This window comes from Vicia villosa, unplaced genomic scaffold (genome assembly GCF_029867415.1).
Source record: "Vicia villosa cultivar HV-30 ecotype Madison, WI unplaced genomic scaffold, Vvil1.0 ctg.000506F_1_1, whole genome shotgun sequence".
NCBI lineage: Eukaryota > Viridiplantae > Streptophyta > Magnoliopsida > Fabales > Fabaceae > Vicia > Vicia villosa.
Window position 1 is genome coordinate 166,274 of NW_026705241.1, and position 14,682 is coordinate 180,955.

Consider the following 14,682-nt stretch of genomic DNA (forward strand, 5'->3'; position numbering starts at 1 on the left):
TACCTCTAAATATTAGTTGTAAATGACTCAAATGGTAGTGGTAGTAAACAAAGTCACAAAATCAAATTAATGTTGAATTTGAACGCTGAAAAAAGATAATGGTGGAAGAAGAAACAAAAAATGAAAAAAAAAATTAAATAACCATGTTTAATAAAAAAAATACCAAAAAAACCATGTTTTCAGCGTATTTACCAAACTGTCTAGGTTTGGGATATCAGATAAGTGAATGCGCCAAATGGTTTGGCGCATAAGTGTTGATTTTTGGTGCATGCGCCAAACCATTTGGCTAACACCTAAATTAAGTGTGATTGCGCCAAATGGAATGGCGCATAAGTTTAGGGTTTTTCCCTAATAGCCAAACCATTTGGCGCATTATGGTCCCTCTATTTTTTTTTCAAATTTTTTTATTTGCTAAAATGTGTTTATATATTATTTTCAAATTATTTTTTTAGTTTTTATAATTTAATGCACAAAACGTAAAACGTAAAATTGCAAAGCGTCTGTCTCGTCATGGTGGCATCTTGTGACAGACCTAGATCAACGTGCGTCTGTCTTTTATGTTCAATTCGGAATCTTGGGACAGACATAGATCAGCGTGTGTGTGTCTTGAGACAATGCAAAGCTGTAAGAAGCACCATATATAAGACAACCAATATTTTCTAAACATTACAACTCACACAAGCAATTTTGCCTAATCTGACTTGATCTTACAACACCTAAACACTTCCCCGTCGAAATGACTTCATCTACCCAGTACCTTGTGCATGCCCATCTAAACAGTGAGACTTACTCACATGAAATAGCCAGTTTTGTGATGAGAAACACTCAGGTTGTTCCATTGTTGTTAAGCAAAAGAGCAACATTTATATACTTCATTCATCGACTATACGCTAAGATTGCAATGGGTCCTATTGCAAACGTTTTTTTACCAATGTCCCTCTTTCAATGGCGACAACACCGTCAAGTATTATGAGATGGAGATTGCCACTGACGAAGACCTGCAAGATATGTTTACTACCCACGAATACTCTGGCTTGGATTCCATCGAGCTGTACGTTACTCTACAGGTTGGGACACAAGAAACTCATGTTGTCCAGTCGTAAGTTATAGACCCACCAGTCAACGAGCAAGAAGAGGTTGATGTCATAGACGAGGAAGAAGAAGATCTGGAAACTGAATTTTATGACATGGTCAACGAGGAATCCGACGACGAGCAACACACGTTGGTGCCTCCAGCTCATGTGTACGCACCTCCAGCACATATGAGTAACTTGAACCTGCAAGGTGACGAACCATCATCTGACATCTTCTTCACACCCTACATCCAAAATGATGATGAATTAAAGGAAGAAGACAAGTTTCCTTCTAAGGAGGCTTGTCTTAGAACAATAAAAAAATGGCACATGGCGCACAATGTTGATTTCGACGTAGATTGTTCAAACCTGGAACGGTATGTAATCACTTGTAAAAATCCAGAGTGTGGGTTCATACTGTTGGCTTCTTATAGGAAGAGAAGTAATGCATGGAAAATAGGGTCGATTATGCAGCAACACACGTGTGTCAACCCTAACACTTCCCAGGATCATACGAAACTCAGTGCCGATCTCATATGTCAGGAGATCTTGCCTCTAATAAGCTCTTTTCTGTCTCTGAAGGTCAAAAATATTATCTCGCATATCGTTACAACCTTCAACTACACTCCATCTTACAGAAAGACGTGGGTTGCAAAAACAAAGGCAATTGAGACAGTCTACGGCAACTGGGAGGAGTCATACAAAATTCTTCCCCGATACCTCAATGCGCTACATAGTTACGCACCTGGCACTGTTACTATTCTAGAGACACTGCCCGCGCATGCCCCGGATGGAAACCCTGTCCAAGGAAATAGAATATTCCATCGGCTTTTTTGGGCGTTTAAACCTTGCGTACGAGGGTTTGCACATTGTAAACCCATACTTCAAATTGATGGAACATGGTTATACGGCAAATACAAAGGAACCATGCTCATGGCGGTTGCACAAGACGGGAACAACAACATATTTACAGTGGCGTTCGCAATCGTCGAAGGTGAAACTGCGGCGGCTTGGAGTTTCTTTCTAAGGAACCTCCGAGAACATGTTGCTCCTCAGCCTGACATCTGTTTAATCTCTGATAGGCACGCTTCTATAGAGAGTGCTTATAATAATCCAGCAAACGGATGGCATGACCCCCCATCAAAACACGTCTATTGTATTCGCCACATCGCCCAGAACTTCATGCGGGAGATCAAGGACAGACATCTAAGAAAGGCCCTGGTCAATGCTGGTTATGCATTGACCCAACCAACATTCCAGTATTATCGGAGTGAGATTGTAATGACAAATCCAGAGGCAGGTAGTTGGGTAGATAACCTTTATAGGGAGAAATGGACAAGGGCTTACGACAAAGGCGTGCGATGGGGCCATATGACGACAAATCTCGTGGAATCCATGAATGACGTTTTCAAAGGCATTCGTAACCTTCCTATCACAGCACTAGTGGAGGCTACCTACTTTAGGATGGCTTCGCTCTTCTCAACGAGAGGCAGGAAATGGGGTGATGTTAGGCAATATGGTCAACTATTAAGTGATAGTTGCATGAAATTTATGCAACAGCAATCGGCAAAAGCAAACACTCATCAAGTAACTTCTTTCGATCGATTCAATCGCACGTTCAGTGTGCGCGAAACAATTGACCACAATGAGGGTTTGCCAAGACAACAATATAGGGTTCTTCTGGACGAAGATTGGTGCGACTGTGGAAGGTTTCAAGCTTTTCGTATGCCTTGCTCGCACGTCATAGCTGCATGTGAGTATGCGCACCGCGACGCAAAATCACTACTGTCTCCAATTTACAAGACTCAGACATTGCTCCGAGTTTACAGTGCTGCGTTTCCAGTGGTAGCCAAGGAGGATTACTAGCCTGAGTATGATGGAGAGGTAGTTTGGCATAACGACGCAATGCGGCGAAAGAAAAAGGGTCATCCCAATAGTACACGGATTAGAACTGAAATGGACGTCCACGACAAAATAGAACGAAAATGCAACATTTTTCGTCAGGTGGGGCATAATAGAAAAAGATGCCCTAGTCGTGGCTCAACCTCGTCGCAAGTTTAATCTACTCTGTATTTTTTTTTTACGACAATGTAACAGTTTCGCTTACCACCTCTTGTAACCTTTCCTCAGTCTTTCATCAATAAATTTTGCTTTAGTGAAAAACCGAAATCGACAACGCAAACATTATTTAGGGTTAGTAAGAATTTTACGAACTCGATTTATCAGACGTTTTTACGAAAATAAAAGACCGGAATCAAAAACGGTGCGCGAAAATACACAAATGGTTTTTTTTTTTTTTAAAAAATAACCCAACACATAGGAGCCATATGAAATGGCGCCTATGTGTGGAATGGTGAACTCATGCGCCATTTGAAATGGCTAGAATTATTTTGCCCTAATTTTTGTGTGTTTGCGCCAAATGGTTTGGCTTGCAACACATGAATGCGCCATTTCATTTGGCGCATCCACTTGTCTGGGGTCTCAAACCTAGACAGTTTGGTAAATACCCCGAAAACATGATTTTTTTTGTATTTTTTTTATTAAACCTAGTTATTTAAATTTTTTTTTCACAAAAAATATGTTAAAAGAGAAGATTGATTGTTCGGTAAAAATAATAAAATGCAAGTCAAATTAAGCGAGAAAATGGGTGGAGATTGTAATTAGATTTGAAAAAAGTCAAAATGATTAAAAAAAATAAATTTTATTAAATTATAAAAAAAATTGAAGAGTTAAAGTTGTAGTGGGTGGATAAATATAAGTTAATGGGGTAGTTATTATATGGGGTTGAAAAATAATTAATACTAATTAATTAAAGATTTTTTGTGTGGGGGCAATAGCCCCCAACACCACATAAGTGGATCCGCCCCTGCCATTAGACAATTAAAATTTTAAAAATTCTATACGACAAAGAGAGTACTATCCTCTCATACTCACTTTTACTGAAGACAATTTCTCTGATTCTACCATATACACCGTTCCCATAATATTTGATTATTCTTTAATATAATAATATGCTATTAGTTAAGTTGAATCTATCCTATCTATTTAAATCTTTCACCAAATAGTTAAATAGCAACACATTTTATCAAGTATTTCAAAAACTGACTCGTATCAATGGATAAAATTAGGAATTAGAAGGGTAATCATTTCAAGTTAGCTGCTGGATCTATTATGCAATCAAATCAATAGGAATAAAAACAAACCAATCAAAATTAAATAAATTGATGAATAACTAATTTCTATAAATTAGAAAGATTAACGTCTATTCGTTTTACCCTCAGAAGTTGATTGAAGTTGATCTATTGACGAACGCTTGAAACTTAATAAGGTGTTTCTATCAAGATATTACGTTCAAAATTTACTTGGAGTTAATAATTACTATGTTAGATCAATCCATACACAATTTTGTTCTCTCTTCAATTGGATTTTTGATAGCGGAAGATGTAATTGTTCCACTAGATTAATTTGTCAAAATTGAATTCTTAGTTTTCAGTTTTTTTTTTAATAAAAAAATTCTCATTAATAGTAAAACAACATTATTTCATTATTAGTTTTATTTTAAAAACGAACAAAACTTTAAAATATTTTTTTTAGCAAATAGTAAAAAATAGAATCTCACCATTATTTTTTTTTAAATTTATTCAAAAAAGAAATTAAAAAAGAGCTTGATAGATAAAAAAAAAAAATTAGTTTATAATATAATTTTGACATTTTCAAATGTCTTTGTTTTAAAACATGGGGTTTAAAAAACGTTCATCCGTTTCAACCTGATATAATGTTTATACATCTTTTTTATTATAAAAACTTAGTTATGTGATCAAATAATTCAATTTTATTTGAATGAGTGGTAAGGTTAAATCAATGTTTTAAAAACCATATTGAATCGATCGATTTAATCGGTTGTATTGTGAATCAGAGATAAATTTAGTTGGTCCAACCTTTCAAAACCGTTAGTGGGTCAAAACTGGAATATAACTAAAAAAACCGGATTAAATCGTCCAAAACCAATCTAACCATAAGTCGATTTTGTAAAACCGTTATGTTAAAAAAAAATGCATCAAATTGACCATTCTTTTATTTTATTTTTTTAAATTTGATATATAAATATCAAAACTTAACATACATTCTCCCATCATAAAAAAGAACTCTGTATTTTTATTACAAACATACAAATTTTTAAATTTTGTCACCCCATTATAATTTTTTTTCCAACCACACTCTATGATATATTTATTGTAGTTCACCTCGAATTTACTTTTTGTTGGTTAATTAAGTGTATTGTATTCTTTGGTATTATTAATTATTTTAACTTTATTTTAACTATATTATCTTCTATTATTTTTCTTTTTGTCTGAATTAGTTTAACTTAATTTATTGGAATTCTTTAATTTGCTTAAATTAATATTAAATGAAGGTTGAAATGAAGTGTATAACTATGTTGTGTTATTATATGTGACCGTACCTGATCAGACTGTATTGTCAATGGCCTGCAACAGCTGGACTTCGAGTGAATGGGGAGGGGTGAACATGCAAGGTACTCCGATGCCAAAGTGAGAAGAGAGCAATCAGAGTGCAAATACAAAGTAAGAGGTGACAATGAATGAAGTTACCTGACCCTCTAGTGAAAGAGGGTATTTATATCTCCGACGTTGAGCCAAGATCTCCACTTCAAATTGGATGCCCAAGCCCAAAGTGGAGAATGCCAGGATTTACGTGAGTAATTGAGATCAACACGTGGTCTCGGTCCCGGACCAATTACTGCAAAATATCAAGAAGGACACAGTCTTTTCGGAAGAGCGAAGCTCTTTGTTATCAGGAGCGTTGGGAGGTGGAGAACCCTACAAGGAGGAGGGTCCTCGTTTACGGCGGGCAAGTGGAACAACTCCCATGTTGTTCCTGCCCGACGTATTGCTCGGTGTGACGGTCACGACCTTAATCGTTCCGAGTCATAAGTGACCCTGCACTTTGTCGGGCAAGTGGACACACGCTCGGGCAAATTCTAAACGCGCATTTCCTTTGTCTTATGCTGGATTGAACATTACATTATATTTGGGCTGAGTGTCGGCCTAGTCCAGAACAATATGTACTATCGATATTATTGTATAAAGGTTGTAACTGATTTTTAAAATATTTATTTTATTAATTCATGAATATATAATTATGTGTGACACATAATCAAAACTTAATTTATTTAATAAATAGTTCGACTATAAATTTAACCCGTTGAACCAATTAAACTTTAAATCAAAAGTTTTATCGGTTTAATCTCCGTTTTAATTTTTAAAACATTGGGTTGAACTAGGGAGTTTTTAATTTGAAGATCCAACTTTGACCGCACCTACAACTATGCACTATCAGATTCAACTTTGACCGTACCTACAACTACGCACTATCTCTTTCTAAAACTTTAGTTTTATTGGTGTATATTCATCCTCTCCCGTCTTTTTCTCTTTGCATTGACATCATATTTCTCTCTCCTCAAACACACAAATCACAATTCACGAGTCACCACAAATAGATCTAACCACCTCACAACAAGAAACATGCAATTCGCCATCAAAGATCTCTCACTTCTCTCTTCTAACCATACATTAACAACAAATTCTAACCTCTTCAATTCAAGGTATACTTTTTTTTTTTCCTTCTTCTTTTCTACCTGCTTCTAAATCTTCAAATTCATTATACTTTTATTATCATCACTTTCAGATTTTGATTTTGAAATATTATATTCCTGCTTCTTCCCAGATCTTATCACTACGCTGTTTGATTTTTTTTTTTTTGTTCTTAGATAAAAATAAAAGTATTAAGAGCTCAAAAGCTTTGTGGAGATCATAAACCATTGATTTTGTGCCTTTGATTGCGGCTTTGTAAATTTTATTTTGGATGATTTTATATTATATAATTGATTTTGTTGAAAGAATATTTAAATCAAGTGAATCTATATTTGGAATTTTTTTTCTCTCAAATAAATTTACATTGGAATTTTATATACTTATGCAATAATTTATTTCTTATAATAAATCGATTGCACATCATACTTAAAGAACTCTCAAATCCGAAAAGGAAAACAGTTTCAATAGCTTACGAATTCAGTGTAGAACTTTAATACTTAGGTTTTCACTTTTTATTGCTTGTTTGAGCATTGGTTAAGTTTTTGCGGTGACAAAATTTGATTTTAATTGAATTAATTTTGTAAAACTTGATTCGGCCTAAAAGTGAATTGAAGGTAAAGTGATTTATTTTAAAGAAATTTTGAGATTTCAATACCTTCCTCTTTGTTATCATGAAAAGTTTTGGATATGGATCTTTATGATTTTACAATTGGATTGTGATTGAATTATATGAGCTGTTCAAGTTGCTATTTGTACTTTCATGAATTGGCTTTAATTTTGATAGCATGAAATTTGTTCACATCTACTACTGTGGAATATTGGAGTCATCTATCAAGAAAAGGTATGAAATTCTGAAAGGTGAATATATTTGCTTCTATATGACTATATGTGCCTTATTGAAAAAAATTAAAATTCAGATTCCTATTATTTAACAAAATTATTTTTGATGGTTTTGATTGAAGTAATGTTTGGAATCACAGTGAGTTTGTTGAAATTATAGCTACAGGTTTTGCAAAATCATGATATCTAACTGTGATTCTGCCAAACTCACTGTTGATTTTAGGTGTTATATTCAGCAATGAAAATACCAAACTGAAGAGTATTGAATGGCTTCATTGCGCCCGTTAAGCCCTATGGATGTTGAAGTATAAGTGAGAGCATTGTAAATGGTGAAACTCCATTCCCTCTTTTCTTCTCTCTTCATGCCATACATGCCTTCAGAACTTTAATGTCAGTTCCCTGTTTTTCATGAGATCTACAATGGTAGATAGAGGGTGTGTTCCACTAGTAGTTGGTATGGCCATAAAATATCCCAAGGCATTTTAAGTATTATGGAAGATAAATAGGATATTGTATGATGATGGTGTTCCACTAGTAGGTGGTATGGCCATAAAAAAATCTCAAAGCATTCTAAGAATTATGGAAGATAAATAAGATATTGTATGATGATAGTGCAGGATAGTGGCAGAAACCAGCTAAATATTTCGGGGGAATGGCAGAGTTGTGGATGGGTAAGTTAATAACAGAAAATCACGAACAGTTAGAACTTAGGAGATTGTTCCGGCAGCTGACACTCTAAGGCGATTTACTTGGCCTTATCCAGTTCGCCCCTCCATAGGTAGCCCTTTTCGAGCTGCTACCAAGTATCTAAGAACTTGGCAAACCCTCCCTTAAAAGCTAGCTATCAATGGGGAGTAACCAAACCACTTAAATACACCGTCGAGTATCCCTAACTACTCGATGAGATACTTGGGCATCCTGTAATGCTTAACTCTCTATCATAGCGCTGCCCCTGAGAGACGGCCGAGGCTCTACGGCGTTTTTCTTGGCCTTATGCAGTTAGCCCCTCCATACTTGGCCCTTTTCGAGACATTAAGTATCTAAGAACTTGGCAAACCCTCCCCTTAAAAGCTAGCTGTCAATGAGGATGAACCAACCCACTTAAATACACTAAGCTAGAGCTATTATTATAGAAACAGACAGTATGAAAGCAAGTTATTTGATTTTGTATTTCTTGCTTTCGTCCTCTGCACCAAGATATTAACCAATGAGCAGAGGATTATATAAAAGGCTATTCTATCTTTGACATCTGTTACCTCAATTGACAAAGAGATTATAGAGCTGATAAGGTTAGAGCAATGGTGGAGGGGAGCTACCTCATGTGCTTTAAAGATTCTCCTCCACTGATCACGAATGTTTCTAACAGAAAATGATAGCCATAAGATTTCTTTCTTCAACTTATAAGTTATGCCTCCATTTGGAATATATTTACTATTTCAAGGTTTCTTCTGATCATTCTTAACCATTTTGTTATTGAGATATGTAACTCAACTTCTGAGCACATTACCATGCTTTATTTCTCCTGTAAATATATCAATCATTTACATACAAAATGATACTTCTATGCACTTCCATATACATCACTTTGATTAACTTTCTAGTTTTAGCTAAACCTATTCAAGCAATATAACCTACATATGCTTAACCACCTAACTACTAGTTAATGGTGATTCCTATCAAATCACTGAAAGTCATCAATGCTCTCAAGTATATGATAGCCATCAATTGCTAAGGTGCATTTTTTTCCATTGATATTCAGTGTATAAAAGTTGACATCTTACTATGCATTAACAGTGCAAATATGCACAGAAAGCCAATTCAATGAAGTTTTTTCTAGGTAAAAAAATAGAGATACCATAAACAATGGTATACTACAGTGTCAAATGTAAGTTTTCATGCACTTGAAAAACAATAAGAATATGAAATTATGAGATTTCTTTTGTGTGGAAGTTACTTTTCTCTTCTGATCACTTCTTCCATGGTTTGAAAACAGCGAGAACTATAAAGATGGCAATGAGCAGGATCAATACAATGGCGATCATCATGCATTTTCTTGACTTCTTTTGCAGGCTCTTTGCAATGTGGAGAGAGTCGTTACCCGATTTCACATGATCAGTTGCATTTACCACCTGGTTATATCAGAATATCATTTTGTCAACACAAAATGATTACCAGAATGAAATAATAAAAGGAACTGGTGTAATATATCAAACAAACTAATAATTCACAAATATAAATAGCTGATATGACTATATATAAGTTTTTTATTTGACTATATTAAGTTTGATGGTAGGAAAAGAAACTGATTTTATAAGCAACTAGTTAAAAACCTGTCAAAATGGTTTATAATAAACAAGTTTCAGAGGATGATTTCTGCAAAATAAATTGACTATTTCCTGCCAAAAATAATGTTGTAAATATGTAAAAGAAACAATAGATAGACTGTCACTGATTATGCAATACATGTAGGATTATTCAAATGGTATCACCAAGAACTTCAATGGTTCTCATATTGGGTTACTTAAAATGCACTTACTTTCAATTTATCCTTTCAACAAAACTAACTTTCAATTTATCCTTTCAACAAAACTAATGGAAACCAGAACAGATAGTTGAAAATATTTGTATCAAATTGTATATTGAAACATAAAACTAAAATGAACCAGAAAATCAAATGGATTCCACTCAATCATATAAGACTCACATGAACTTCAACTATTTTGTTATCTTTTTTCCATTTCTAATGGGCTGATAATCAAAAGTTTTTTTATAACACTCAAACATAATCACATATACACTGTCAATGTAGTGTAAAACACAAAAATAGAACATGAGAAGTTCAAATCCTCTTCATTTTTATTTTATTTTAAAAATGAACAAAAGTCTTTATTTTTCTTTAATTCCACCTAATTTAAGTGAAATGACAAAATAATCCATATAACTTTTACAATTTTATATCTCTTTGAATAATTGAAAGCAACTCGTTAGATGATCACACACTAGAGCTAATAGTTATAAATAACACATTTTTTTATATAAAACAAGAAATATGTTGATAAGCAAATGAAATTTATTTGAAAACAGTACACTGATGATGCACAACATCCTACAAACAGATGGCAGCGTATGAAGAACATTGAAGTTGTAGGCGTGGTTAAAAAAAAAATCAGAAGTAAAACTTATCAAAGAACCAAATATGTCACTGCATATTTGGAACTACAATGTATTTTTCAAAATCACAGGAGCTCACCGTGATTCTGTCAAAGTCACTGCGAATCCAAACATACACTAAAAAGTGAGTTGTTTTTAACTACATATCGAACTTAGAATGGCCTTATAAAGAGGAACAAAATCGAAGAAACGGGCTTTAGAAGAAAAATAGAAATGCAATATTTGTCACAAGCAAATGGCAGCAAAACCAGCTTTAGAATGGTACAATACACAATGTAATAAGAGGCCTAATAAACATTTGTGGGCTACAAAGAATAAGAATTTCATAATGTGAGACACACCGATGTATTACTAAGTCAGAAGACAACCACACCACACAAATCAAGCATGATACAAAAACAAAAAAAAGTCTTATAAAATCCTGTTCTATGATGCTCCCGCCGACACATGCAAATGCTTTCGCAACCAACCAAGCCAACACAACTCATATATATATGGACAACGGACAAAGGGACTCAGACTCAAGCGCCCTTGTTATTCTTCCAAGGTTTGATAACACCGACAACTATGATAGCTACTATTATTAACAGGATGATGATGGCAATGCACATCCATTTTCGAGAATTCTTCTGGAGTTTCTTAGCACTTTGAAGTGCCGTTGTCCCTCTCTGGACATGATCTACTGCATTGTTGACCTGAACAAGCCTCTTATTAACGCAAATTGAACTAAACATGCGCTGCATTCTACATACAAACATATATATACAGAAAAATCAAGGATGCGAGAACACGAACAAACCTGGCTTTCAATGTTGTCTAAAATTTCTCCTTGAGCATCAACTAAGACCGCCATGTCCAGGTAAATCTGAGAAATAATAACATAGGATTAGACATACTCACTATTACTACTATCGTTGTCGACCGAATAAATATTGAAAAATATGTTCTTGCAAGTAAGTAAACCTGATGTAAATCAAGAAGTTTTTTCTCAATTTCTTTCACAGCATCGTGTCTCTCCTGAATTTCTTCTACTGTGTTCACTACCTGCAACGACCCAAATTTTCCGAATCAAGCTTTTACTTTAAGAAGTTTTGATTTTCCACACAAGCAATGACAAATAAAGAACCACAAATCAAGTACCTGTCCTCGGCCGGCTTCAAGAATTGCTTGTTGGAAGATTTGCTCGCTGTTTCCAGTTTCTATCAGGTGGTCAATCGTCTAACACAATCATTAAAAAACCAGTTACACCAAAACTAAGATTTATCCGATATCTCATCTGAAGTAACGAATTCATGAATCAAACTCACCTCATCATCTGGCCTAGATCCCGTGACTGTAGAGTCAAGTCAAACAATCACAAAGTTAAAAACACAAGGACATGATGACTATAGTACTATTGTGAGTAACACGGCTAACTACATCAAGGGGGCTAAAATGTTCAAACCTGTAATAACTCTTCTCTCCACAACCTCACGATATTCATCTTGTATTCTTTGTCTGAGAGTCTGCAACATAAACATTGATGAGAAGATAGACATAAATATGGAAAAACAGCTTCTAGCGATAGGTGGTTCGGATTATAAAATACCTGAAACTCTGTCATGAGATCCCTGAATTTCTTAGTCAAGGAACTGCGATTGCAAGGAAAAGTAGATATTTCAGCTTCTCGCGATGTTTTATCAAGTAAGCTAATAAATATATGTACTATAAATTTACTTTGTCATATTCATCCTTGCTCTATCGATACCAGTTCCCTTCTCACAGCCAGGCTTTTGTCTATTGTTTAGATTCTGCACACAAAAAACATTCCGATTAAATAACTCCTTTACGGTTTACGCATCTGAAATTTATTTAACATACTGACATATACTAAAAAATATCCATCTGGCATCCCCTTACTTCTCTGTTGATAGCTTCGATTTTCGCTTTGACACCATATGCAATCTTCCCAACTTCATCGATATCTTTTTCCATCCTCTTCTTTATAGCTGAGAATGATGTAAAAGGTTTATTTAGTCATATAAAGAGCATTAAACTTCATCTACACACAATGTCACTATATCTAGCATGATCTTATGAGTTATTTCTCAATTTGAAGTGTTTTAAACTAAAAACATTACAGAAATTGCGTTTCAACAATACCTTTCATGGCAGATGCCTTTGTAACAGCTTTTGATTCCTCATTAGCTTCCTGCAAAAAGTGCATTTAGCGACAGTTATAAACGAGACGGTGCTGCTACAAAGTACTAAATGATGAAGATAATGGATACCTTTAGCTTTTGAAGTAGCACAGATAGCTTCTCAATTTGTTTATCTGCATCTTGGATCTTATAAAGAAATAGAGAAACATCAGTAAACTTAGGATATTCAATTGACGTACTTAACAAAAACAGCTTGAAGCAGCAAAACTTTTCACGTTTACATGCGTTTGGTTTCACAGTAGGAGGAGTCAAACGTGATTCCAGACACATAAATGACAAGTCAGATCTGAAGCTAATCTTTGTAGCTTTGATGGAGCTACGATAAACAATGTTTTAGGACACGAGAAACGAAAATCCAACACAGTTCCAAACATATGCAAAATTGATTCAGAATATGTTTGGGTAATATTGATTGGAATTGATTTTGCCTAAAAAAACTTCTAACTTGAAGCTGAAATTAATAGCTTTTGACTCAAACTATGATTTTTATACTCAGAGTCAATTGTTGAAGCTAAAATCAATCATACAGAATCAATTCATTCAAAATCAATTTCTATAACCGCATAGCCAATCGCACAAATACAAAAGGCCAAACCAACATTTCGAACCATAAAAGATTAAAATGAATCAAGTAGCAAAAACATAGTGTACCTGTTTATTAAAAGCATCCATTCCCATATCAGAATTGCTTCCTGGACCCTGCATTCCCATTTCAATATCCCCATGTCTAGAAGGCTGCCCATTAGTAGCCTCACTAACAAACGAATCCTACAACAACAACAACAAAAAAGGGTAAAACAAAAATCATCCTTAAACTTTGATCCTAAGAAACTTTGATACTTTACTCAATCTAAGTCAAATCAAAAAGCCAAAAATCAAAACACCTAAAATCTACATAGGGATTAACTATGATCCAATCCAATAGTGATAAAATCAATTATAATTTTCAAAAGTTGGAAATCAAAACATGATTAGTCCAAGATTCAAAGCTAAAAACTGAACCTCAATTAACAATTCACAGCAAAAAAAAAAAGAAGTTAATCATACTATGGCACCTTATAGTATACAAAGTGTATCAAATCTGAGACTGAGATAGATGAATTTGTGAAAAACCCAGTGATAAAAATTGAATTTTTTTGGGTTTAAGAGAGGGAATTAGAGATAGGAACTTACAGTAAGAAGGTCGTTCATGTTGAATTCAGAGAGAGAGAGAATGTCCAAAGAAGAGACTAAAACGGCAACAATAATTCTGTAAAACGACAGCGAAGTTATGCTATGAAAAACGAGGCAACCCACGAACTCTCTCACAACAACAATGCTTTTTGTTTTTGTTTTTGTTTTTTGTCTTGTTTTTATATTTATATTTATTTTGAAATAAGAGGATTTTTTGTTTTGTTTTATGTTTTCAAATTTCAATAAAATTAATTGTTAAAAATGTAAGAGTAAATGAATTTCCAATGTAGTTATTTGACTTTTTGACCAAAAGAAAAATATTTCATGTGAATCTTTAGTATGGCACGCAATTTATTTCCCTTTTCTTTCGGTAACATTTTTTAAGCAATAACGCGTGAGCATTTTTATTAATCAAGATCTCTTAATTTTCACTCTTACTCATTTAAACAAACTTCGTTAATCAATACCCTACATTCTTTCACGGGATTGTTGCATTTGAAGAATATTCAACGACTTTAAGAAATTGTTTACTCCAACTTTTTATTTTTTTCTCTTATAAAGATATGGAGGGCCAAACATATTTTTTATAAACTCTTTTAAAAAAAAGTAATT

The 14,682-nt window shown here is 34.2% G+C and overlaps 1 protein-coding gene across 2 annotated transcripts; it reads right to left on the reverse strand.

Moving 5' to 3' along the window:
- Positions 1-9,343: 9,343 nt before the first annotated feature.
- Positions 9,344-14,228, reverse strand: LOC131629057 (syntaxin-132-like). 2 transcript variants are annotated; one of them, XM_058899854.1, is made up of 13 exons: positions 14,071-14,228; positions 13,549-13,665; positions 12,967-13,023; positions 12,839-12,887; positions 12,596-12,684; positions 12,413-12,486; positions 12,285-12,327; positions 12,141-12,201; positions 12,004-12,029; positions 11,837-11,914; positions 11,660-11,740; positions 11,496-11,561; positions 9,344-9,654 (listed from the first exon to the last, which is right to left on the reverse strand). In XM_058899854.1, the coding sequence occupies exons 1-13, from the start codon at positions 14,086-14,088 to the stop codon at positions 9,493-9,495; spliced, it is 921 nt and encodes a 306-aa protein (XP_058755837.1). In that variant the 5' UTR covers positions 14,089-14,228; the 3' UTR covers positions 9,344-9,492. The 2 variants fall into 2 exon arrangements, with proteins under 2 accessions (XP_058755837.1, XP_058755836.1); XM_058899853.1 differs by lacking the exon at positions 9,344-9,654 and adding an exon at positions 10,878-11,391.
- Between the last annotated feature and the right edge of the window lie 454 nt (positions 14,229-14,682).

Excerpts from the sequence above, each read along its gene's own strand:
- LOC131629057 (XM_058899853.1), bottom strand. Across the intron at positions 12,030-12,140 it reads GGAGAGAAGAGTTATTACAG|TCACGGGATCTAGGCCAGAT; the intron begins GTTTGAACATTT and ends TTGACTCTACAG. Across the intron at positions 11,915-12,003 it reads GATCTAGGCCAGATGATGAG|ACGATTGACCACCTGATAGA; the intron begins GTGAGTTTGATT and ends TGATTGTGTTAG.